Here is a 25233-nt window from a genome sequence, read left to right as displayed (position 1 = left end):
TGTATATTTATCACTAGCTGGGTATATATAGTTATCACTAGCTGGGTATATATAGTTATCACTAGCTGGGTATATATAGTTAGCACTAGCTGGGTATATATAGTTATCACTAGCTGGGTATATATAGTTATCACTAGCTTGTAGAGATGAGCGAACCTCGAGCATGCTCGACTTCATCCGAACCCGATTGTTCGGTATTTTATAAGCTGGGGCTGCTGAAGTTGGATAAAGCTCTAAGGTTGTCTGGAAAACATGGATACAGCCAATGACTATATCCATGTTCTCCACATAGCCTTAGGGCTTTATCCAAGTTCAGCAGCCGCCGCTAATCAAATGCTGAACGCTCTGGTTCACATGAAGTCGAGCATGCTCCAGGTTCGCTCATCTCTACTAGCTAGGTACGTATACTTATCACTAGCTGGGTATGTATATTTATCACTAGTTGGGTATGTATATTTATCACTAGCTGGGTATGTATATCACTTGTTGGGTATGTATATTTATCACTTGTTGGGTATGTATATTTATCACTAGTTGGGTGTGTATATTTATAACAAGTTGGGTATGTATATTTATCACTTGTTGGGTATGTATATTTATAACTAGTTTGGTATGTATATTTATCACTTGTTGGGTATGTATATTTATCACTAGCTGGGTATGTATATTTATCACTAGCTGGGTATGTATATTTATCACTAGTTGGGTATGTATATTTATCACTAGTTGGGTATGTATATTTATCACTAGTTGGGTATGTATATTTATCACTAGTTGGGTATGTATATTTATCACTAGCTGGGTATGTATATTTATCACTTGTTGGGTATGTATATTTATCACTAGCTGGGTGTGTATATTTATAACAAGTTGGGTATGTATATTTATCACTTGTTGGGTGTGTATATTTATCACTAGCTGGGTATGTATATTTATCACTAGCTGGGTATGTATATTTCTCACTTGTTGGGTATGTATATTTATCACTAGCTGGGTATGTATATTTATAACTAGTTTGGTATGTATATTTATCACTAGCTGGGTATGTATATTTATCACTAGTTGGGTATGTATATTTATCACTAGTTGGGTATGTATATTTCTCACTAGTTGGGTGTGTATATTTATCACTTGTTGGGTATGTATATTTCTCACTAGTTTGGTATGTATATTTATCACTAGCTGGGTATGTATATTTATCACTTGTTGGGTATGTATATTTATCACTAGCTGGGTATGTATATTTATCACTTGTTGGGTATGTATATTTCTCACTTGTTGGGTATATATATTTATCACTAGCTGGGTATGTATATTTCTCACTTGTTGGGTATGTATATTTATCACTTGTTGGGTATGTATATTTATCACTTGTTGGGTATGTATATTTATCACTTGTTGGGTATGTATATTTCTCACTTGTTGGGTATGTATATTTCTCACTAGTTTGGTATGTATATTTATCACTAGCTGGGTATGTATATTTATCACTAGCTGGGTATGTATATTTCTCACTTGTTGGGTATGTATATTTATCACTAGCTGGGTATGTATATTTATCACTAGTTGGGTATGTATATTTCTCACTTGTTGGGTGTGTATATTTATCACTAGCTGGGTATGTATATTTATCACTTGTTGGGTATGTATATTTCTCACTAGTTGGGTATGTATATTTATCACTAGCTGGGTATGTATATTTCTCACTTGTTGGGTATGTATATTTCTCACTAGTTGGGTATGTATATTTATCACTAGCTGGGTATGTATATTTATCACTAGTTGGGTATGTATATTTATCACTAGTTGGGTATGTATATTTATCACTAGCTGGGTATGTATATTTATCACTAGTTGGGTATGTATATTTCTCACTAGTTGGGTATGTATATTTATCACTAGCTGGGTATGTATATTTCTCACTAGTTGGGTATGTATATTTCTCACTAGTTGGGTATGTATATTTATCACTAGCTGGGTATGTATATTTATCACTAGTTGGGTATGTATATTTCTCACTAGTTGGGTATGTATATTTATCACTAGTTGGGTATGTATATTTATCACTAGTTGGGTATGTATATTTATCACTTGTTGGGTATGTATATTTATCACTTGTTGGGTATGTATATTTATCACTTGTTGGGTATGTATATTTATCACTAGTTGGGTATGTATATTTATCACTAGCTGGGTATGTATAGTCACCACTAGTGTTTTAACGCTATCTTTACCTAGAATCTGTTTCTCTGTTACCATTACCATTTCAAGGCAAACAGCAAATCCTGTGCCCTGTAGCCGCCTGGACCTGAGGGAAGGTGACTTACAAGGAATGGCGTGAGAAGCTCATTAAATACGATTAGCACAAATACCGCTATTTTCTGAAATGTTAGCGTGTCATTATAAAATCTGTCCATAAAACGGATATCGGTTAAAGGTTAACATTTTATTATTGAAGGAAAACAGCCCACAGGCAATAGTTAAAAATCAGAACACACCCAAGCAGAACACACTGTGACCATATTACAATATTAACTTGTGGCACGGTAAGTGAAATGCAACAACACCCTAACCCTGAGCTCTGTACAACTTACACTGATCCATAACGTTATAACTAGAGATGAGCGAACCTGCCGAGGTTCAAGTTCGTATTAACCTGAACTCTCGGCTTCTGATTCCCGCTGTCTGCCCGCTCCGTGGAGAGGGTGGATACAGCCTGAGGACCGCCTGGAAAACTGGGATACAGCCTATGGCTATGGCTGTATCCCAGCTTTCCAGGTGGTCCTTACGCTGTATCCACCCTCTCCACAGTTATGGAAGGAAAAGGAAGGATTTATTGAAAGAAAGATTTATTGATACCTACTGGCCAATAAATTGACAGGGAATGACATCTACATTAATGCTGTCAAGGTCAGTGTAATAGAATGAGGTTGTCACCAGAAAGAAGGCAGGAACTGCAAAACCTATGTGGTAGAGGCTGGAAGGAAAGAAGAGGACATAGGGACTATTAATATATCTTTTATCATCGCATTTATATATATATTACACACACACACACATATATATATATATATATATATATATATATATATATATTATATATAACCATGAATCATCTACAGTAACACTTCACAGGTCCTCAGACATGTTAAAAGTTACTGATCGAACTGGATCTTACTACTAAGGGCCCAATTACACAGGACAATTATCGTGCGGAAAATTGTTATATCGTTTGAATTTAAAACGATAATCGCTCTGTGTAATTGCTGGCAACGATCGAAAAATCGTTCGTATGTTGTTGATCGTTGATAGATCTAAACCTAAAATTATCATTAATCGTTCGCTAATCGTTCGCTGTAATTCCACATTCGTTCGCTCAAGTTCCGTATTTGTTCACTAATCGTTCAGTGTAATTGCACATTGTTCATTGTTTTGCTGGGATCAGGTGAAATAAACTTAGTAACAATCGCAATAGCGATCATAGTAACGATCGTAACTAACGACCGCCGTTCTGTGTAATATGCTGAACGATTTCAGGTTAACAATATACAATCTCGTTTGCTATAGTTTATCGTTAATGGTTAAACTAGCTCCATGTAATAGGACCCTTAGGGTCCATTTACACAGAAAGATTATCTGACAGATTATCTGCCAAAGATTTGAAGCCAAAGCCAGGTGTGGATTTGAAAAGAGGAGAAATCTCAGGCTTTCCTTTATGACCTGATCTCTGTTTATAGTCCGTTTCTGGTTTTGGCTTCAAATTTTCCGTACAATGTATCGTTCCGCCTAAACGCTGATCGTTATAAAAAAAACATTGTTAATTCAAAATCGTTAATCGTGCGATTGGGCGAATTATCGCTCCGTGTAAAAGTACCATAATTCGCTTCATAGACTATAATGGAGCAAACAAGTCAGATTTGTTTGAAAGCCGTAGAGTCAAGCGGACTTTACCTTGTTGTATCTTGGAATTGCAGCAGGTCTCAAGAGCAAGACTCACTGCAATCAGTAACTTTTCAAGACATGTCAAAAGTTGCTGGAAATCAAAAGTAAAAAATGTATACTTTATGTAGGCTTTTGTACCTCTATTCAGAATTGCAACCACCAAGCTTTGTGTACAGATAAAGTTTCAAACTTGCTAAGCCCCCCCCCAAACATGCCTCTTCTGTCCCCCTGCCATGCCTGGTCCCAGCTGACTGTACATGCAGACTTTACTTTTCTTGGCTAAAAGACAGGACCGTATTAGAGGTTACTATGCTCAGCTGCTGAGGAGTTTTGTTATGACATTATCAGTGTTCTGTCTATGCCAAAGCCCTGTGTGCACCAAGCTGCTCATCCTTGTCAGGACCTGCCTTTTGTATTCCACAAGGGGGAGACAAAGACTTACAAAAATGAAGCATTGCTGACACCTTCCAGGGCATGCCGTGTTCAGGTGTATATGCAGCATCCATGTTGGGTGCATGTTGCCTGAAAATGTGGGAATGGTAACGTTGGTCAATGAATCCAATGGAGAAAAAGTGTTCCCGGCACTCACCAATTCTTCTGTAAAAGAAGTTTACTGACATCTGTGCATATATATATATATATATATCAGGCTCTGCTTACCAGACAGGGACGCATTTCGCCTTACTCAGCTACTGGTACATATAGTGCATTTGACTATCTTATATATGGAATAGGAAGCATGAAGATTATATAAACACGTGCTGGCCTGCGGCACTCGCTCCTACGTCACCGTGATCGTGACGAGCGGTGGTGTCAGTAAGTATCACGGAGATCAACTTACCACCAGAGGTTAATCAATCAATAATGGATATCTGAAAGGGAACAGAGAATCAAATTAGATCCTAAAAAAAAACATATTGTAAATAAAAACTTCCAGAGAATTACTGTATTTTCCGTTGTATAAGACAAATTTTTAACCCCGAAAAATCTGCTGTAAAGTTGGGGGTCTTCTTATATGCCACATACAGTGTGGGGAGCTCAAGAACGGCCACATCCCCACTGTATGCAGCGACCGGATGACAGCAGCGCACGTCCCTTGCAGCCGGGGACCTCGGGCATTAATTAGCCATTCAGATGAAGCTGTCAAAGCTGAAAGCTGCATTTAAATGGCTATAAACCAGCCATGCCTAATGTCTGCTGGCAAGATCCCCCCCCCCGCAATGCGATCACAAGGGGGGCATCCCTGCTTTTTAGCTGGCCAGGCCTCAGCGTCCCAATGGCCCTACAACCCAGAGAAATCCATTTCACTGATCATTGTGTGCTTCAATAATCTATATGAGAAATCAGTAAAGTGTATGTTGACGCCCCCTAGTGGAGCAATAAGTTATTACAGTTAAAAAAAAAATTTAAGTCTTTTTAATAATAAAAATCCCATCCCATATTAAAAGTGTAAAATCACCTTCTTTTCCCCATTTTATAAATAAATACAAAATAGTTTGCGGAATCGCCCAAACTATAAAATTTTGGCATTCCTGATCTTGTAAATGGTTTAAGTGCAAAAAAATTAATTGCACATTTTTTTGTCACATGAAATTTGGAAAAATTGTACTAAAAAGTGATCAAAAAGTCGCATTTACACAATCAAGGTACCGATGGAAAGTGTGGAAGAGGGGTAGTCTTATACAGCGAGTATATCCCGAACTCTATATTTTAACTGGAAAAGTTGGGCGTAAATGTGTCAACAAATCATATTCTCTATTCAAGCCGGCGGGTAGCAGGGTTTGAGCCGTATGAATCCAGAATGCTTCCCTGCAGCCTTCCCTAGAGTTTTTTTTATACTGCATCCCCTTCTTGGTGCTATCACTTTGTCAATAACCTAAAAACGCAATTGGGATATGTTGTGTCAGGCCTCTGTGAAGTGATGAGGTAAGGGCAATAGCCAATTTATGCTTTGATATCCTGTCTTTTTTAGATGTATGGTTTCGCCAATATATAACTTGCCACATGGGCATTTTATAATGTATACAACATTCATGCTATGACATGTGAACTGCCCCTAATCTCACAAACCTTACCGCTATGGGGATGATTCATTGTGTGAACTGACAGGTCTTATGTTATGTCAGTTATTTGCGGGTCCGCATGGGATCCCGGCCTGAGCGTATACTATGTGTATACGCTCTGGCTGGGATCCCATAGAAATGTAGGAGGTGTTCACAGGTGTACAAAGTACGGCCGTTGTTGCCAATGGCAACAACGGCTGTACTTTTACGTAGTGTGAATATAGCCCAAATCTGTATCGAAACCACCTTGTCCATTTTTAAACACAATGGGGGAAATTTATCAAACAGGGTGTAAAGTGAAACTGGCTCAGTTGCCCCTAGCAACCAATCAGATTCCACCTTTCATTCTTCACAGATTCTTTGGAAAATGAAAGGTGGAATCTGATTGGTTGCTAGGGGCAGCTGAGCCAGTTTCACTTTACACCATGTTTAATAAATCTCCCCCTATGTCTTTAAGTGTAGCTGATACCGCAACAGTACTGCAATAAAAACACAACCTGTGTAAACTGTGTCAGTCTGTTTTTTCACAATTTCAGCAGGCCAGAAGGGGGCGACAGCAGCTTGCAAAAATGATCTTATGCATCCAGAAGCATTGCCCACATCTTCCACAAAATACTATGTAGCCAAGTGAATTTGCAGAATCCCACGAAAGGAGGAAGGCAGGGGTGGAAGCTTCACCCGGAAAATAATACACAAAGTAAACTTATCCATCCTCTTCTCCTGCACAGCCGCCGGTGTCCTGCAGCTCTTCTAGCTGCAATATCACAGACCCGGGTGAGTGACTGACCACTCAGCCAATCAGTGACTGGGGCTGGACACCGCCCTTGTCACTTAAGGGAGGAAAAGAGGCGGAGGCACCCCATACATAACATTAAGTCTGCGGCGGGGATTCCGCTCGGAATTTCCGCCTCTTTTCTTCAGTGTGAACGCACCCTTACTTTGCAAAGACCATCCACATAAACAGAAAGTAATGCCAGTTAGGGGGCATTCACACGATCTCCGCAATCTGTCCATAGCGCGGCCGGTGTGCTATTGGGAGCTCCGATACTACTTGAAAGTTCACGCTGGTATACTGACACTGCCGCTTGGCTGTGTCAGTACTGTACCGCAAACATTTCAACAGTATCAGAGCTCCCGACATCACAATTAATCATGATGCGGGGAGCTCCGAGATCCACTCTGCAGGACACCTTCCGTGCTACAGACAGATTGCAGAGATTGTCGGGACGATTATTGTGCGAAAAATCGTTATATCGCTCAAATTTAAACGATAATCGTTGCGTAATTGCAGGCAACGATCGAAAAATTGGTCGTGTGTCATTGATCGCTGATTTAGATCTGAACCTAAAATTATCGTTAGTCGTTCGCTGTAATTCCATATTCGTTCACCAATCGTTCAGTGTAATTGCACATTGTTCATTGTTTTGCTGTGATCAGAGGAAGTAAACGATCATAATAACGATCGTAACTAACGACCATCGTTCTGTGTAATATGGTGAACGATTTCAGGTTAACGATAAACAATCTCGTTTTCGATCGTTTATCGTTAAAAATCGCTCCGTGTAATAGGACCCTAACACTTCCTATATACCAGTGCATGGGAACATTGCTGGACTTTTGCAACCCAGGAGAAAACCTAGGCCCAGATTCATCAACCAGTGTAAAATATACAACAAGACAATACGACATGTCACATGGCTAGACATTTGTTAAAAGAGCATGACCTATTACATTGTGTAATAGTGCCTTAAGAATACATAGCTTGCACTCCAAATTCTTGGTAAAACTAAGGAGTGCTCGGCTATAGAAGCAGGAAGACCCCTGGTAGAAGGGTTTAAGGAGAATCCTTAATGTTCCTTCTGATGAGAAGGCGGCTTTAGTCTCTTTTATACTGAAGGATATATACAGTAGGTTTTGCAATAGATGTTTATGTTTTCTTAGGGGCCCAGGTCTAAAGAAGTCCAACTTGTATGATCATCTTCAGAAAAACCTGGAAGATGAACCTGAAAAACTAAATTAAATAAGTATTCAGAGCCTTTACACAGCCCTTAGGGGGAGTAGTTGAAGCAGTGGTTCCTGCTTCCCTTACGTCCCATTGGCATCACAACGATAGGGGTATTTTCGCCCCTGCGACGAAATTTTTAATTGAAAACAATAGCAAAGCTTTATTAATCCCTCCCACGGGAAGTATAAATAAGCCCCCCCCCCCTCTCTTAGTAACACGTCTTTTTTTCTTCGTCCTAACCTAGCCCCAAGGGACCTTGCTTCCTCCTGCTATATATTTGTTGTTTTTTTTTTATTCTTGTACCTTTATGTTCAGGTTTCTCAGGAGCAGGATCGTCTTGCTATTGTACTTGTTTCCCCATAGGCTCGGCCGGAGTTCCAGTTCTGTAGCCTAGGATAAAGTATCCGGGATCCTGGTGTTGTGGCCGCCATCTTGGTGACGCGGGAGTACCGGGTCATCATCCCAACGGCCTGCGCGTGTGCGCACATGCACTTGCGTTCCAGGGACGCCTCCAGCGGCGCAGCGCAGTGACGTCGTTTGTGGCCGGAAGCGCGCACAGCGCTCGTACGCTATGGGTTGCCGGGCTGTCTCCTCATTTAAAAGAGATCCCTACAGCAGGTAAGACTAGGTCTGACTTCCTGAAGTCTTGCCTTCGGCTTCTATAGAGTTTTTCTGTGCTGCCGACGCTTCTGCTGTTTTCTCTCAGCTAGGAACTGTGCCTATTGGAATTAATGTAAGTAGTGTTTTGCTGCCATCTAGAGGCCGTTTTTCGAATATACACTCTTCCACTATATGTTTCAGGCTAGGCCTGTTACTTGTATTTATATATTTATGTTTATATATTTATATAAATTTTATACTTAGATGTCTGCAATGGAAACTATCCCATCTGGGAAAAGAACCGCCAAGCGTAAACATCTAGCTTGTGTGGGATGTGAAAATCCTCTGCCGGATGGATATGAATATCGTACGCACCATCTTTTATCAACTCTAAGGTTCCATTTTTGATATTCATGATGTCTTATTTTTTGATAATATATATATTACAGCAGTGATTTTTAACCAGTGTGCCGCGGGGCAAGTTCCCCAAACTATGGTGCCCCTGTGAAACAGGAGAAACCTGGGGATGGGGGAGAAACAGGGGAGAAAAGCAGGGGGGGAGAGAAGTATGGTGGAGAGAAGCACAGGAGAGAAGCACGGGGGAGAGAAGCACAGGAGAGAAGCAGGGGGGAGAGAAGTATGGTGGAGAGAAGCACAGGAGATAAGCATGGGGGAGAGAAGCATAGGAGAGAAGCAGGGGGGAGAAGTATGGTGGAGAGAAGCACAGGAGAGAAGCATAGGGGAGAGAAGCATAGGAGGGAAGCAGGGGGGAGAAGTATGGTGGAGAGAAGCATAGGAGAGAAGCAGGGGGGAGAAGCATAGGAGAGAAGCAGGGGGGAGACGTATGGTGGAGAGAAGCACAGGAGAGAAGAAGGGGGGAGAAGTATGGTGAAGAGAAGCAGGGGGGAGAAGTATGGTGGAGAGAAGCACAGGAGAGAAGTATGGTGGAGAGAAGCAGGGGGGAGAAGTATTGTGGAGAGAAGCACAGGAGAGAAGAAGGGGGGAGAAGTATGGTGGAGAGAAGCACAGGAGAGAAGCAGGGGGGAGAAGTATGGTGGAGAGAAGCACAGGAGAGAAGAAGGGGGGAGAAGTATGGTGGAGAGAAGCACAGGAGAGAAGCAGGGGGGAGAAGTATGGTGGAGAGAAGCACAGGAGAGAAGAAGGGGGGAGAAGTATGGTGAAGAGAAGCAGGGGGGAGAAGTATGGTGGAGAGAAGCACAGGAGAGAAGCAGGGGGGAGAAGTATGGTGGAGAGAAGCACAGGAGAGAAGAAGGGGGGAGAAGCACAGGAGAGAAGAAAACAGGCCCAGGTTTCACACTGAGTGAGTATAAATACATTTAGAATCTATATTATTAACTACATGTATAATATGTACTGTTTTAGTGTCATTTTGTGCCAATTTGGTTGGTGGTGTGCCCCGGGAATTTTTTGAAGAGTCACTGTCGTATTTTTTTTTTTTGGCAGAAATCAATAGTCCAGGCGATTTTAAGAAACTTTGTAATTGGGTTTATCAGCCAAATCTGCCATTATCTGCATGTAAAAAGCCTTTTCCCAGGTCCTCCCCTCCTTCCTCTTTTTCATCCACTCTGAAAAATCTGAAAATTGTGACTTGTTGCAGGAGTCGTACCCTGTCTGCTCTAGGGAGAGGGGAGGGGGGAGGAGGAAGGAGGGAGTTAGCCGACAGCAGAAAGCAGATAACAGAGGATTACAGGCATGGAGCTGGGTGACAGCTGTAATCCGAGCTCAGACAGGTCACTGGTGATGGTCACAGGAGATATCCCGTGAGGGATTTGTAGATTAACTCTTTGTTGTCCTGTTTTGGTCTTTTCTTTAGCTCTCTCCATAGGAGAACAATGAAGACAGGGGGGAGAGCTTCAAACTGCTTTTTCATGATAAAAATGCATTTTTCGGATAATAAACCCAATTACAAAGTTTCTTAAAATCGCCTGGACTATTGATTTCTGCAAAAAAAAATTTCACGACAGTGACACTTTAAGTATAAAAAGTGTGCCGCAGCTCAAAAAAGGTTGAAAATCACTGTATTACAGTACGTTGTACTTCGTGCCGCCTAAAAAATTCTGGAGAACCTGATACGCAGGATGTCGCCATATGGGTTAAGGATTTTGTTGAAAAATCCCTTGCTAATAGAGATTGTCATCATTCCTGTCATAAGAAGAAATCTAAGCGTAGTATTTCTCCTTCTGTCTCCCAGCCTATGAGTATGTGTTATTTGGGTGCATAGCAGGGATATGATTATCCAAGCTAAGCTTATCTTTTTTTCTACCCTAGGGGTCAGAATTTAAGGTGATAGATGAGGTTGGTTCTTCATCCTCATCTGATTCATCTTCACCTTCTGAGGATGAAAAAGAGATTTTCAAGGGTTATTTCCCTATGGACAGTGTCTATAAGCTACGCAGAGCTGTTCAGGCTGAAATCCACCCTGAAGAAATAGAGGATGGCGCCTCCGCTTCAAAAAAGCCTAGGGCTTTTTCGATCGGAGAAACATCCATGTCCATGCTGTATACTGAGTGGAAATAACCGGAAAAAGGTCCGGTTTTAAGTAAAAAATTCAAGACCTTGTATGTCCTCAAGGAAGAGCAATGCAATGATTGGGCTGATCCTCCCAAAGTAGACACTGCGATAGCCAAACTATCTAAAAATACTGTGTTGCATGCTGAAGATGGTTCTAATCTTAAAGCTCCGATGGATAGAAGAATTGAAGCAGCCTTTAAAAGATCTTACATGGCAGCAGCTGCCCAAGGGGCAGTTGCTATATCTTCATTTGAGGTATCCAGAAGTCTTAGAAGGTGGTTGGCTAAGGTACAGGAGGATCTTGAGTCTGGAGTGAACGGGGACAAGGTCCTCCGTTCATTCAAGAAAGTCAATATGGGAATTGACTTTGTTTGTGATACAGCTTCACAAGTGACTCGCTTAGCAGCCAAGACAATGGCCTTGTCAACTGCTGGTCGCCGTGCCCTCTGGTTGAAACCTTGGGTTGGGAATTCTAACTCCAAGTTTCATTTATGCAATCTAGCGTATCAGCCGGGCCGATTGTTTGGCTCAGAACTAGATAAAATCATGTCTGACAAGAAGGGGAAGTCCCTGCCCCTCTCTTCTGCTAGTGGATCGTATAGAAGACCTTGTGGATCCTTTCGTAGAGGCAGATCGCCTCAACGTCGAAAAAGTCGTTACCAGTCCCGAGGAAGAGGAAAATATTACAATAGAAGAGGGACGGGCAAGCAACAAAACAAGGATTCTACCAAAAAAACAGACTTCTGACGCCAGAGGTACACCTGTTGGAGGTTGTTTTACTCTGTTTCTTCCTGCTTGGAAAAAACTAATAAAAGATGTGTGGGTTTTCAGCATTATTCAAAGTGGTTACGCGCTTCCTTTATTTCTGCTCCCTCCCCCAAGGTCTCGTTATTTAGGTCCAGTAAAGCACCCGATTATAGAAGAAGAAATTCTTCACCTTCTGACCATCAAAGCTCTAGAAGATGTTCCTCTGTTAGACATCGGTCTGGGAGTATACTTCCCAATTTTTCTTGTGCTGAAGCCGTCCGGAAAGTGGAGGCTTATTATAGATTTGCGTTACTTAAATTCATGGTAAAAAAGAAATTTTGCATCCGATCCGTAAAGACCATCCTCCAGGAGGGCGACTTTATGGTATCTATAGACCTCCAGGACGCATATCTGCACATTCCCATTCTGCCAGCACACAGAAAATGTCTGAGGATTGCTATTTAGCTCCAAGGGAAGGTAAGACACCTTCAGTTCAAGGTTCTTCCCTTTGGCATAACATCGGCCCCCTTTGTGTTCACAAAGGTGGTGTCGGCCATGATGGTTATCTTCAGACTTCAGGGAATAAAGATTATTCCCTATCTAGACGACTGGTTGATTATGGCTCACACTCAGAATCTTCTGAACTCTCAGCTGAATTAGGTCTTGGACATTCTTCAGCAATTAGGGTGGCTGATCAACCAGGAGAAGTCAGAATTGATTCCATCCAGAATAAAGACTTTCTTGGGCTTCATCATAGATTCCACGCAAATGAAGCTGTTCCTGTCAACACCCAGAATGTTACGTATCCAGAAGGGTGCCCAGTTTCTCGTTCCTCGTCAAGTGTCTCTTCGGACTTTAAGGAGATTCCTGGGACTCCTTGTATCAGCTGCAGAGGCAGTTCTGTGGGTGTTATGGCATATGAGGTACCTCCAGAGAAAAGTCCTGACTACTTGGAATCGGAGCCTAGAAGACTTGGAAGTACTACATGTCCTATCTTCAGAAACCCGACAGTCCCTAACCTGGTGAAGCATGGAGCCTCCATAACCGAACCCCAGTGGATCACGATCACCACGGATGCTTCAGGTTCGGGGTGGGGTGCCCATCTAGAAGAGAGTATTGTATCAGGGACATGGAACAGCCAAGAAGCGTCTCTTCCATCAAATGTATGGAAACTCAGGGCTATCTACCTAGCCCTTCTACACTTTGCTCCGATTTTGTTGCAGAAAGCCGTGAGGATCAGGACAGACAACACTGCTTGTGTCGCCTACATCAACAAGCAGGTAGGTACCAGATCGCCTCTACTTCTCAGGGAAGTGGAGTACATCTTCAGATGGGCAGAACCCCGAATAGCCCGACTATCTGCTCTTCATATCAGGGGTATTCATAACACGCTGGCAGATCGTTTGAGCCGGAGACTGATGGTTCCAGGGGAATGGTCGCTTTCGAGGAAAGTGTTCCTGCAGTTAACCCAAAGATGGGGAAATCTTCAGATAGACCTCATGGCCTCAGCAAACAATGCCAAACTGAGGAGTTTTTGTTCCCTGTATTCAGCCGACAATCCGACGGCGGTGGATGCAATGTCAATCTTATGGAACTTTCAGATGGCATATATATTTCCGCCCATCTCTATGATTCCCAGAGTTCTGGTGAAGATCAGATTGGATCAGGCCTCAGTGATCATAATTACACCTTTTTGGCTGAAGAGGTCGTGGTTCACCCTGCTCGTGAACATGAGCAGGGGTGAGTTCTGGAAACCTCCGTTACAACCCGATCTAATATCCCAGGGACATTACCTGTGCCAGGACCTAGCCAGCCTCAGTCTCACAGCCTGGAGACTGAGAGGACCTTATTAGGTCCTGAAGACTTCTCTGAGAATGTCCTCCGAACCTTATCTTATGCACGTAGTGACTCCATGAACGCTTCGTATGTTCGTATTTGGAAGATATTTCAAACCTGGTTTTCATCTAAACAGTTGAGCTCTGTTAAACCCTCTACTCTTCAACTTCTGGAGTTCCTTCAAGAGGGATTTGACAAGGGTCTTCCACCAGGATCTATTAAGGTTCAAATAGCAGCCCTTTTTAGCGCATCTCAGCTGTAGACTTTTTCAAATCATGGAAGTGAAAAATTTCATCAAGGCTATTACAAGATTGAGAACTTGAGTAAACAGACATGTCCACTCCTGGGATCTCTCCTTTGCTCTCAAACGTTTATGTCTAGACCCATTTGAACCTTTGGAAGAGGTGGATTTGAAATTGCTAACCTTAAAATGTACTCTTCTTTTGGCTGTTACTTCTGCCAAACGTGTCGGGGAGCTTCAAGCTCTTGGATCGTCTGCTCCGTACATCATTTTCTCTGAGGACAAAGTGATTCTAAAATTTTTGCCTGGTTTTCTACCCAAGGTTGCTTCATTTGTGAACATTAATGAACCTATTGTTCTTCCAGTTTTCTCTCCTTCAGATCCATCCCAGGAGGATGTTGATTTTTCCCTTCTAGATGTGCTTAGAACTTTGAGGATTTACCTAAATAGAACAAGTTCTTTAAGGAAGGAAGAGAATTTATTGATCCTGTTTTCATATTTCATATTTATACTTCCTGTGGGAGGGATTAATAAGCTTTGCTATTGTTTTCATTAAAAATTCCTTTTTCCCGGGGGCTCGCAGGGGCGAAAATACCCCTATCGTTGTGATGCCAATGGTACTCAGGGAAAACAAATTAACATAATTTTAGCTTCTAGTCATCTTGGCTATGAGGCTACAAGGTTGACACTTGAATTTGGGCATTTTCTGCCATTCTTCTCTGCAGATCCTCTCCTGCTGTCAGGTTGGATGGAGAGAGTCAGTGGAGTCAATCTCAGATTTCTCCCATGATGTTCCATTCAAACTTAAAGGGAACCTGTCACCCCCGTGCCGGGGTGACAGGCTCCCGACCCCCCGTTAGAGCCCCCTATACTCACCTAATCCCGCCGGGTCCCGCTTCTGGAGGTGGTCGGGTGACGGAGATCTCAGCCGCTGCAGCCCGGCGCGCGTGCTGAGAGATGAGTCCAACACCCATAGAGAATGACAGGAGAGTCCAGCGCTCCGTCATTCTCTATGAGCGTTGGACTCATCCAGGAAAAATGTACTTTTCCACTATCCACATGATAGGTGAAAAGGAGAAGATTGCAGGGGGTCTGACCCCCGTATCGGACCCCGCTCGCTCTATTCATTCCTATGGAGAGACTGAAAGAGCAAACTGTAAGAGCGTTGTACTCGCCTCTTTTCCTCACTCCATAGAAATGACTAGAGCCGCAGGTCGCGTGCCGGTCTGGGTCTCTATTCATAACAGAGCTGGCGGGGTCCGATACGAAATTGCCAGTGGGTTCAGGGGTCGGACCCCTGCCATCTCCTACTTTTCCACTATTCTGTGGTTAGGGGAAAAGTCAATTTTTCCCGGAATACCCATTTAAGAACATTCAGAGAGTTGTACCTATGGGCCATATTACACGGGAGAATCAGGCAGATACTGCAACGTGTACCAGTGATGTGCAGCCAAAGGCTGATGACACTGTAGAGAATATAATAAAGATTATACTTACCTGTACAGGCTCCCCTGGTGTCCTGCTGCAGCTTCTAAAGCAGTCTCTGAAGTGACAGGCCACTAACTGGCACTGTCCCGGCATCTGGAGAAGTTGGCTGCCAGGAAAACCTGGATATAGCCCAGGACTCCCTAGGACTACCACCCTGCTATGATGTATCAGATATGTCCTTGGCAGGGAAAGGGTTAAGTGTGGGGTATTATGTATTCCAGAGTAAAAGCCTCTGACCATCTGTGAATGACAGTGGAGGCAGGATCATGGCTTTGGGCCTATTTTGCAGCATTTGGGCAAGGATAGTTTGATGGAACAATGAGATCTGAATTATACCAGGAAATTCCAGAGGAAAATGTCAGGACATCTGCCCATGAGCGGAATCACCAGTATGTGGCTCACGCAGCAAGAAAACAACTAAGCACACAAGTCGTTCTACCAAAAACTGGTGAAAGAAGAATACGGTTTGTAATTATATCGGATCATTGCCATAAAAATAAATGACTACATTCACATGGTCCATATATATGGAGGGTGTGCTTTGCACTGGACTTTGTAACTCCCGCAATCATTCATCAGCTGTGTCAGTACAGTATTGCAAGGCTTTAAAGGGAACCAGTCAGCAAGATCATGCAGCTCCCCTAACATACCAGCACGGTCTTCAGCGGTATGTGTATATGCAGGAAAGTAGTCACAGCTCTCTACGAGAATGATTGACAGGCAGGGACCCGCTAGTGGTCTAATTATCCCCGTATAGGGCACAGAGCCGTTACTAGTCACAGACAGCTCTCTGCCCAGGTGACTAACTCCACCTCACGCGTCAATAAAAAAAACGATTTCCCTGCATATACACATACTACTGCAGACAAGGCTGGTATGGGGTACTGTAGGGGAGCTGCATAGTCAATTTATTAAATACAGCTGGGAGCTATATCATTGGTTCCTTCCTTCACACAGAGAATTATCTGACAGATCATTGAAGCCAAAGCCAGGCGCAGACTACAAACAGAGAACAGGTCATAAAGAAAAGACTGCAATTTCTCCTCTTTTCAAATCCATTCCTGGCTTTGGCTTCAGAAATCTGTCAGATAAATCCAGGCATCCTTAAAAAGCTTTGGAGCTCACAGCGTCATAATAAATGATGATGCTAGGAGTACAGGTCAAGTCCATAGCACATCATCTGTATATACAAACTGTGCATGAGGCGGGAGACTAGGGCCTGAGTATAATATTCTTTACTCATCTGTGTGATTTGCTTCTCTTAGGCCTTATTCACACGTTCGGTAATATTTTCTAGTCCTGAAACAACCTGCTAAAAATTACGGAATGGACATCCGTATTGCCGTAAATTCGCTTTTACTACTTCCAATAATTATCAGCTGCTGTATGTCCTGCAGTAAGTGGTGTATCCTTCCCAGTCTTACACATTGCTCTCTGCTGCCACCTCTGTCCATGTCAGGAACTGTCCAGAGCAGTAGCAAATCCCCCATAGAAAACCTCTCCTGCTCTGGACAGTTCTTGTTACGAACCACTTCCTGCAGGACATACAGCAGCTGATAAGTACTGGACGACTTGAGATTTTTAAAAATTTGTAAACAAACCTGTATAACTTTCTGACACCAGTTGATTTTAAAATAATTTTATTTCACCGTACTATTCCCTTAGGATTATTTTTTTTTCTGGCATTTTACTCTCTTCCCATCCCTATACAAATCTATAGAGGAAAAACATTGGGCGCAGGTTATACAGCATGGTAGATGTTTTCTATGGGAATTGGCTACAGCTCTGGACAGTTCCTATCATGGACAGAGGTGGCAGCAGAGAGCACTGTGTCAGACTGGAAAGAATACATCACTTCCTGCAGGACATACAGCAGCTGATAAGTACTGGAAGACTTGAGATTTTTAAACAGAAGTAATTTACAAATCTATATAACTTTTTGAAACCAGTTGATTTAAAAGGAAAATGTTTTTCCACCTGAGTACCCCTTTAAATCTTAGTGCTACTGTGCTGCCCTTTCACACAGTACCTTGTGCCATATCTGGCTGCCTCACATGGGAGTTTCTCTGGAGTAACATCAAGTTAAGCCACAGACCTACATCGCTTGTGCTAAAGTTTAAAGCAAATGTCCAAAAATTAGCCATTTACACAAATGTACCACTTTGCTTACTGAATTTTTTATTTTTTTCCCACCACTAACATTATCGTTTGGTTGTTTGTCACTTAAGACTGTCGCATACATACAAAAGGCTTGCAGACAATATATCTGGTTTAGGAATCTTTATTTTTTTCCCTCCTTATCTTTTTGTCTATAACTACAAACTCTTCAGCTAAAGGCACGGGAGGTAACAACCTGAACAGGTTACAGCTACAAACACTTTAAGGCTATGTTCACACTACGTAAAAGTATGGCCATTGTTTGTACAGGTGAACAATGCCTATTGTTCTATGGGATCCCGCCCAGAGCGTACACACATCGTATGCGCTGCGGCTGGGATCCGGCACGGGGCCGCAAATAACTGACATGTCAGTTTTCTGCCGCCGCAATTCAATGAATTGCGGCCGTAGGAAACCCTGTCAGTTCACACAATGGAGCGAACGGCTCCGGACACTCGCCTCACTGTGTGCTATGGGAGGTTCTGATGCAGGCGCGCTGATGCACCCCCATCAGAACCCTGCGGCCGAAAGATCATCCGGCCGGGATGATCTGGGCAGAGACCGGCCGTTCCGTGACCCGGCCGGGGTCACGGAACGGCCGGTCTCATACATAGTGTGAACATAGCCTAATAGCTTACACCATCCACAGGGCAGTTGGATTCTGCCAAGATATGGAATCAGACATCACCGTGGAACTTGAGCTCACATCATATCACATGGGGACTGGCTGCTATTAGTACTGGTAATGACGGCCCACCATTAACCCCTGCAGAGCTGCACTCCTGTGACGTAAAAAGTGTAAAATAAATTTTAAAAAAAAACGTTTTAAAAAACATAACAGCCCCTCCCCAATAAAATTTTGAATCACCCCCCTTTCCCATTTTATAAATAAAACATAAAAAAAAATAATTAAATAATAATAATAATTAATAATAATATATATTACGATTAAAATAAAACAACATTAATCCCGCACGGTGAACGCCAGAAATAATTTTTTATTATATTATATTAAAAAAAAAATAATAATAAAAATTGATCAATACGGCGCACCTACACAAATAAGATAATAATAAAAACTAGAGATCAAGGCACAAAAAAATGACACAGAGAGGGGACCCCACATCACACTGATACTACACAGAGGGGGGACCCCGCATCGCACTGATACTACACAGAGGGGGGACCCCGCATCGCACTGATACTACACAGAAAGGGGGGACCCCGCATCACACTAATACACAGAGAGGCACCCTGCATCACACAGAGAGGGGGGACCCCGCATCACACTGATACTACACAGAGGGGGGACCCCGCATCACACTAATAGACAGAGAGGGACCCCGCATCACACTGATACTACACAGAGAGGGACCCCACATCACACTGATACTACACAGAGAGGGGCCCCATATTACACTGATACTACACAGAGAGGGGCCCCACATTACACTGATAAGACACAGAGAGGGACCCCGCATCACACTGATACTACACAGAGAGGGGCTCCAGTGCTCCTAATGGTCTGTATGTACAGTGGGGCAAATGTCAAACTGCACCACAACGGCATTGAGGATGAAGATAAGAGACATCCCATTATCCATGGCGTCTCCGCTGCAATAGGGACATGTCAGCGGGTTAGATTTCTCTCACCTCCAGGTAGTTCCCCTTTAAGGCCAGTTCACACAGAGTAAAATAGGTGGAATTCTGCAACGGAACTCTCCGCTGCCGAATCCCGCCTGCCTCAGTGACATACAGTCTGTCTATGGGAGGGATCGCGCGCCTCCGCTCTCCTCGTCTCAAGTGGAGAGACGTGGAAAATGGAGGCGCGCGATCCCTCCCATAGACAGACCTGGCCTTAAAGGGGAACTACCTGGAGGTGAGAGAAATCTAACCCGCTGATATGTCCCTATTGCAGCGGAGACGCCATGGATGATGGGATGTCTCTTATCTTCATCCTCGATGCCGTCGTGGTGCAGTTTGGCATTTGCCCCACTGTACATACAGACCACTATAAGAGCTGGAACTACTCTCTGTGTATTGTCAGTGTGATGCGGGGTCCCCCCTCTCTGTGTAGTATCAGTGTGATGCGGGGTCCCCCCTCTCTGTGTAGTATCAGTGTGATGCGGGGTCCCCCCTCTCTGTGTAGTATCAGTGTGATGCGGGGTCCCCCCTCTCTGTGTAGTATCAGTGTGATGCGGGGTCCCCCCTCTCTTTGTAGTATCAGTGTGATGCGGGGTCCCCCCTCTCTGTGTAGTATCAGTGTGATGCGGGGTCCCCCCTCTCTGTGTAGTATCAGTGTGATGTGGGGTCCCCCCTCTCTGTGTATTATCAGTGTGATGCGGGGTCCCCCCTCTCTGTGTAGTATCAGTGTGATGCGGGGTCCCCCCTCTCTGTGTAGTATCAGTGTGATGCGGGGACCCCTCTCTGTGTAGTATCAGTGTGATGCGGGGTCCCCCCTCTCTGTGTAGTATCAGTGTGATGCGGGGTCCCCCTCTCTGTGTAGTATCAGTGTGATGCGGGGTCCCCCCTCTGTGTAGTATCAGTGTGATGCGGGGTCCCCCCTCTCTGTGTAGTATCAGTGTGATGCGGGGTCCCCCCTCTCTGTGTAGTATCAGTGTGATGCGGGGTCCCCCCTCTCTGTGTAGTATCAGTGTGATGCGGGGTCCCCCCTCTCTGTGTATTGTCAGTGTGATGCGGGGTCCCTTCTGTGTATATTATCAGTGTGATGCAGGGTCCCCCCCTCTCTGTGTAGTATCAGTGTGATGTGGGGTCCCCCCTCTCTGTGTAGTATCAGTGTGATGCAGGGGTTCCCCCTCTCTGTGTAGTATCAGTGTGATGCAGGGTCCCCCCCTCTCTGTGTATTATCAGTGTGATGCGGGGTCCCCCCTCTCTGTGTAGTATCAGTGTGATGCGGGGTCCCCCCTCTCTGTGTAGTATCAGTGTGATGCGGGGTCCCCCCTCTCTGTGTATTATCAGTGTGATGCGGGGTCCCCCCTCTCTGTGTAGTATCAGTGTGATGTGGGGTCCCCCCTCTCTGTGTATTATCAGTAGGATGCGGGGTCCCTCCTCTCTGTGTAGTATCAGTGTGATGCGGGGTCCCCCTCTGTGTAGTATCAGTGTGATGTGGGGTCCCTCCTCTCTGTGTAGTATCAGTGTGATGCAGGGTCCCTCCTCTCTGTGTAGTATCAGTGTGATGCGGGGTCCCTCCTCTCTGTGTAGTATCAGTGTGATGTGGGGTCCCCCCTCTCTGTAGTATCAGTGTGATGCGGGGTCCCCCTCTGTGTAGTATCAGTGTGATGCGGGGTCCCTCTCTGTGTAGTATCAGTGTGATGCGGGGTCCCCCCTCTCTGTGTAGTATCAGTGTGATGTGGGGTCCCCCCCTCTCTGTGTAGTATCAGTGTGATGTGGGGTCCCCTCCTCTCTGTGTAGTATCAGTGTGATGTGGGGTCCCCCCCTCTCTGTGTAGTATCAGTGTGATGTGGGGTCCCCCCTCTCTGTGTAGTATCAGTGTGATGCGGGGTCCCCCCTCTCTGTGTAGTATCAGTGTGATGCGGGGTCCCTCCTCTCTGTGTAGTATCAGTGTGATGCGGGGTCCCTCCTCTCTGTGTAGTATCAGTGTGATGCGGGGCATCCCTCTCTGTGTAGTATCAGTGTGATGCGGGGTCCCTCCTCTCTGTGTAGTATCAGTGTGATGTGGGGTCCCCCCCTCTCTGTGTAGTATCAGTGTGATGCGGGGTCCCCTCCTCTCTGTGTAGTATCAGTGTGATGCGGGGTCCCCCCTCTCTGTATGTTATCAGTGTGATGCGGGGTCCCTCTCTGTGTATTATCAGTGTGATGCGGGGGGGGTCCCTCTCTGTGTAGTATCAGTGTGATGCGGGGTCCCTCTCTGTGTAGTATCAGTGTGATGCGGGGTCCCCCCTCTCTGTGTATTATCAGTGTGATGCGGGGTCCCTCTCTGTGTAGTATCAGTGTGATGCGGGGTCCCCCCTCTCTGTGTAGTATCAGTGTGATGCGGGGTCCCCCCTCTCTGTGTAGTATCAGTGTGATGTGGGGTCCCCCCTCTCTGTGTAGTATCAGTGTGATGTGGGGTCCCCCCTCTCTGTGTAGTATCAGTGTGATGCGGGGTCCCTCCTCTCTGTGTAGTATCAGTGTGATGCGGGGTCCCTCCTCTCTGTGTAGTATCAGTGTGATGCGGGGCATCCCTCTCTGTGTAGTATCAGTGTGATGCGGGGTCCCTCCTCTCTGTGTAGTATCAGTGTGATGTGGGGTCCCCCCCTCTCTGTGTAGTATCAGTGTGATGCGGGGTCCCCTCCTCTCTGTGTAGTATCAGTGTGATGCGGGGTCCCCTCCTCTCTGTGTAGTATCAGTGTGATGTGGGGTCCCCCCCTCTCTGTGTAGTATCAGTGTGATGCGGGGTCCCCTCCTCTCTGTGTAGTATCAGTGTGATGCGGGGTCCCCTCCTCTCTGTGTAGTATCAGTGTGATGTGGGGTCCCCCCTCTCTGTGTAGTATCAGTGTGATGCGGGGGGGGTCCCTCTCTGTGTAGTATCAGTGTGATGCGGGGTCCCCCCTCTCTGTGTAGTATCAGTGTGATGCGGGGTCCCCCCTCTCTGTGTAGTATCAGTGTGATGCGGGGTCCCCCCTCTCTGTATGTTATCAGTGTGATGCGGGGTCCCTCTCTGTGTATTATCAGTGTGATGCGGGGGGGGTCCCTCTCTGTGTAGTATCAGTGTGATGCGGGGTCCCCCCTCTCTGTATGTTATCAGTGTGATGCGGGGTCCCTCTCTGTGTATTATCAGTGTGATGCGGGGTCCCTCTCTGTGTAGTATCAGTGTGATGCGGGGTCCCTCTCTGTGTAGTATCAGTGTGATGCGGGGTCCCCCCTCTCTGTGTATTATCAGTGTGATGCGGGGTCCCTCTCTGTGTAGTATCAGTGTGATGCGGGGTCCCCCCTCTCTGTGTAGTATCAGTGTGATGCGGGGTCCCCCCTCTCTGTGTAGTATCAGTGTGATATCAGTGGCCCAAAGTAATTTTTATTTTTAAATCATAATTGTTTGTTTTTACTTTTGAAGCCCATTTTTATACCAACCGTGGGCTCCTTTTGGCCGTGTTTATCACCGGTCCCCTCAGGGCCCCTCACTTACGGTAGGGTATGAATATTATACATTTTCTGTAAGAATAATAGCTACAACAGGAGAAAGAAAAATCCTCTGAATAAGAAACCAACTTCAGCCTCGTCATCTCTATGGTATAATCCCTCTATATACCCCCCACCAGTCATCTCTATGGTATAATCCCTCTATATACCCCCCACCAGTCATCTCTATGGTATAATCCCTCTATATACCCCCCACCAGTCATCTCTATGGTATAATCCCTCTATATACCCCCCACCGGTCATCTCTATGGTATAATCCCTCTATATACCCCACACCGGTCATCTCTATGGTATAATCCCTCTATATACCCCCCACCAGTCATCTCTATGGTATAATCCCTCTATATACCCCACACCGGTCATCTCTATGGTATAATCCCTCTATATACCCCCCACCAGTCATCTCTATGGTATAATCCCTCTATATACCCCCCACCAGTCATCTCTATGGTATAATCCCTCTATATACCCCCCACCGGTCATCTCTATGGTATAATCCCTCTATATACCCCACACCGGTCATCTCTATGGTATAATCCCTCTATATACCCCCCACCAGTCATCTCTATGGTATAATCCCTCTACATACCCCCCACCAGTCATCTCCCCAGAAGGAGCGGTGCTCTCCGGCGCTGACAGGGTGTGTGGCGGTGTCTGGCAGCCGTCCCTGACTGGTCAGTCCCCGCACGGAGGGGAGGAGGCTGTTCACACTCACTGAGGTGACGGTACCGCCCGCTCCGTGCAGTCTCCGGGACAGTCACCATGATGCGCAGCGTCCTCGTTACCGGCTCTAACCGCGGCATCGGGCTGGAGCTCATCAAGAAATTTGTAGCAAACCCTCAGCCCCCCGAGAAGATCTTCGCGACGTGCCGTAATCCGGAGGGTCCGCGCTGTGAGGTGAGGGGGACACGTGACACATGCCTCTGACCGCCACACTGCCGGGGATAGCGCCACGTGCCGAAGGTCAAGAGCGTCCTGTGGGCGGGGCCAGACAGGTGCTGGAAGCCCCTGTACACACCAGTGCGGCTTCTACATCCAGGGCACGTTCACCCACACACTGTTATAATAGTATATAACCCTAAGGCCAGGTTGCGTTTTGTTAACAGTGAGTTATATAGAAAAAGAAACGCATTGCGTTTTTGCTAAGTTTTGTTATTGGTCATTTGGCTTTACACCACAGGGGCATAAAACTCAGATAAAAAACAAACAAACGGATTTTTCCCTCTAACAAAATACATGTGTGAACACTTGAAAGTTAAGCAAAATATGAAAAAAAAAAAAAATAAAAAAAATTGCATGCATTGCAGTAATGCAGTGTGTGAACATGGCCCAAAGTGGCACTGAAATGGAAAAAATTAGATTGCACAAGGCTGTTATATGAGCATCTAATGCTGCGTTTACACGAAACGATAATTGGCCCGATCGTACGATTAACGATGTCGGAGTAACGATTTTTTTTTTTTCATAACAATCAGCGTTTAGGCGGTACTATATATCGTACGGAAAATTAGTTTTGCGATGGCTTAAGCCCATCTCACACATTGGTTATATCGGCGAACGACTGTTCACACGGAACGATCTGCGAATTTTTTGCGAACGATCAACGCCGATTTGAGAACATGTTCAAAGATCAAAATGAACGATTTCTCGCTCGTCGTTTGATCATTCGCTGCGTTTACACGTACGATTGTCGTTCTAATTCGATCGTTATCGCGCAAATTCGCACGATAATCGTTACGTGTGAAGGCAGCATAACCTGCTTCTATGTCCCTAAAGCGCAGGGGGTGCTGAGGGTGAAGGGAAGGGTTTGTTTTCAGGAGCTTTGTTTCCTAGATATGTAAATGTTACAGGATCGGCCTTCTGTAATGAATAATGCAGAACATTGCCCCAATATTCTTTAGGAGGGAGGGGCAGATCAGTGCACTCAGGGTGGTGGCCCCGCCCCCGGTGCACCTATCCGCCTCATTAGCATATGGATTAGCCTACAAAGTACATGACAACGGTGCCGAGGATGAAGGTAAAAAACTCCTCACCCTTGTGCACTATGGGTTAGATTCTTCTAATGCTGCCAGACCCAGGAGTCACCAGGGCGGTTCCTGGCAGCATCTCCCTGCTCTGCTGTCCTTGATATAGCTTCATATAGTATGTATATTACTATCCTGTGGGGTGATGGGGGTCAGTATGTACACTACTATCCTGTGAGGTGTATGTGGTCAGTATGTACACTACTATCCTGTGGGGTGAGCGGGGTCAGTATGTACACTACTATCCTGTGAGGTGATGGGGGTCAGTATGTACACTACTATCCTGTGAGGTGATGGGGGTCAGTATGTACACTACTATCCTGTGAGGTGATGGGGGTCAGTATGTACACTACTATCCTGTGAGGGGATGGAGGTCAGTATGTACACTACTATCCTGTGAGGTGATGGGGGTCAGTATGTACACTACTATCCTGTGAG

At 45.0% G+C, this 25233-nt stretch overlaps 1 protein-coding gene and 1 long non-coding RNA gene across 2 annotated transcripts in view; one reads left to right on the top strand and one right to left on the bottom strand.

The window, feature by feature from the left end:
* Nucleotides 1–2836: 2836 nt before the first annotated feature.
* On the bottom strand, nucleotides 2837–23686 carry LOC138787912 (uncharacterized). Its single transcript, XR_011362529.1, has 3 exons — nucleotides 23487–23686; nucleotides 4784–4814; nucleotides 2837–2977 (listed from the first exon to the last, which is right to left on the bottom strand). It is a non-coding gene; the product is annotated as an uncharacterized lncRNA (long non-coding RNA).
* Nucleotides 23441–25233, top strand: part of LOC138787910 (C-signal-like) — a 30022-nt gene continuing 28229 nt past the window's right edge. Inside the window, exon 1 of the mRNA XM_069965223.1 lies at nucleotides 23441–23668. Coding sequence (XP_069821324.1) covers nucleotides 23534–23668 — 135 coding nt within the window. The 5' untranslated portion in view covers nucleotides 23441–23533. The remainder of the gene's footprint in view (nucleotides 23669–25233) is intronic.

This window comes from Dendropsophus ebraccatus, chromosome 4, assembly GCF_027789765.1.
Source record: "Dendropsophus ebraccatus isolate aDenEbr1 chromosome 4, aDenEbr1.pat, whole genome shotgun sequence".
In the NCBI taxonomy this organism is placed as follows: Eukaryota; Metazoa; Chordata; class Amphibia; order Anura; family Hylidae; genus Dendropsophus; species Dendropsophus ebraccatus.
Note: the sequence above shows the minus strand (reverse complement) of the source record. Positions and strands in the feature narration are given on the sequence as shown.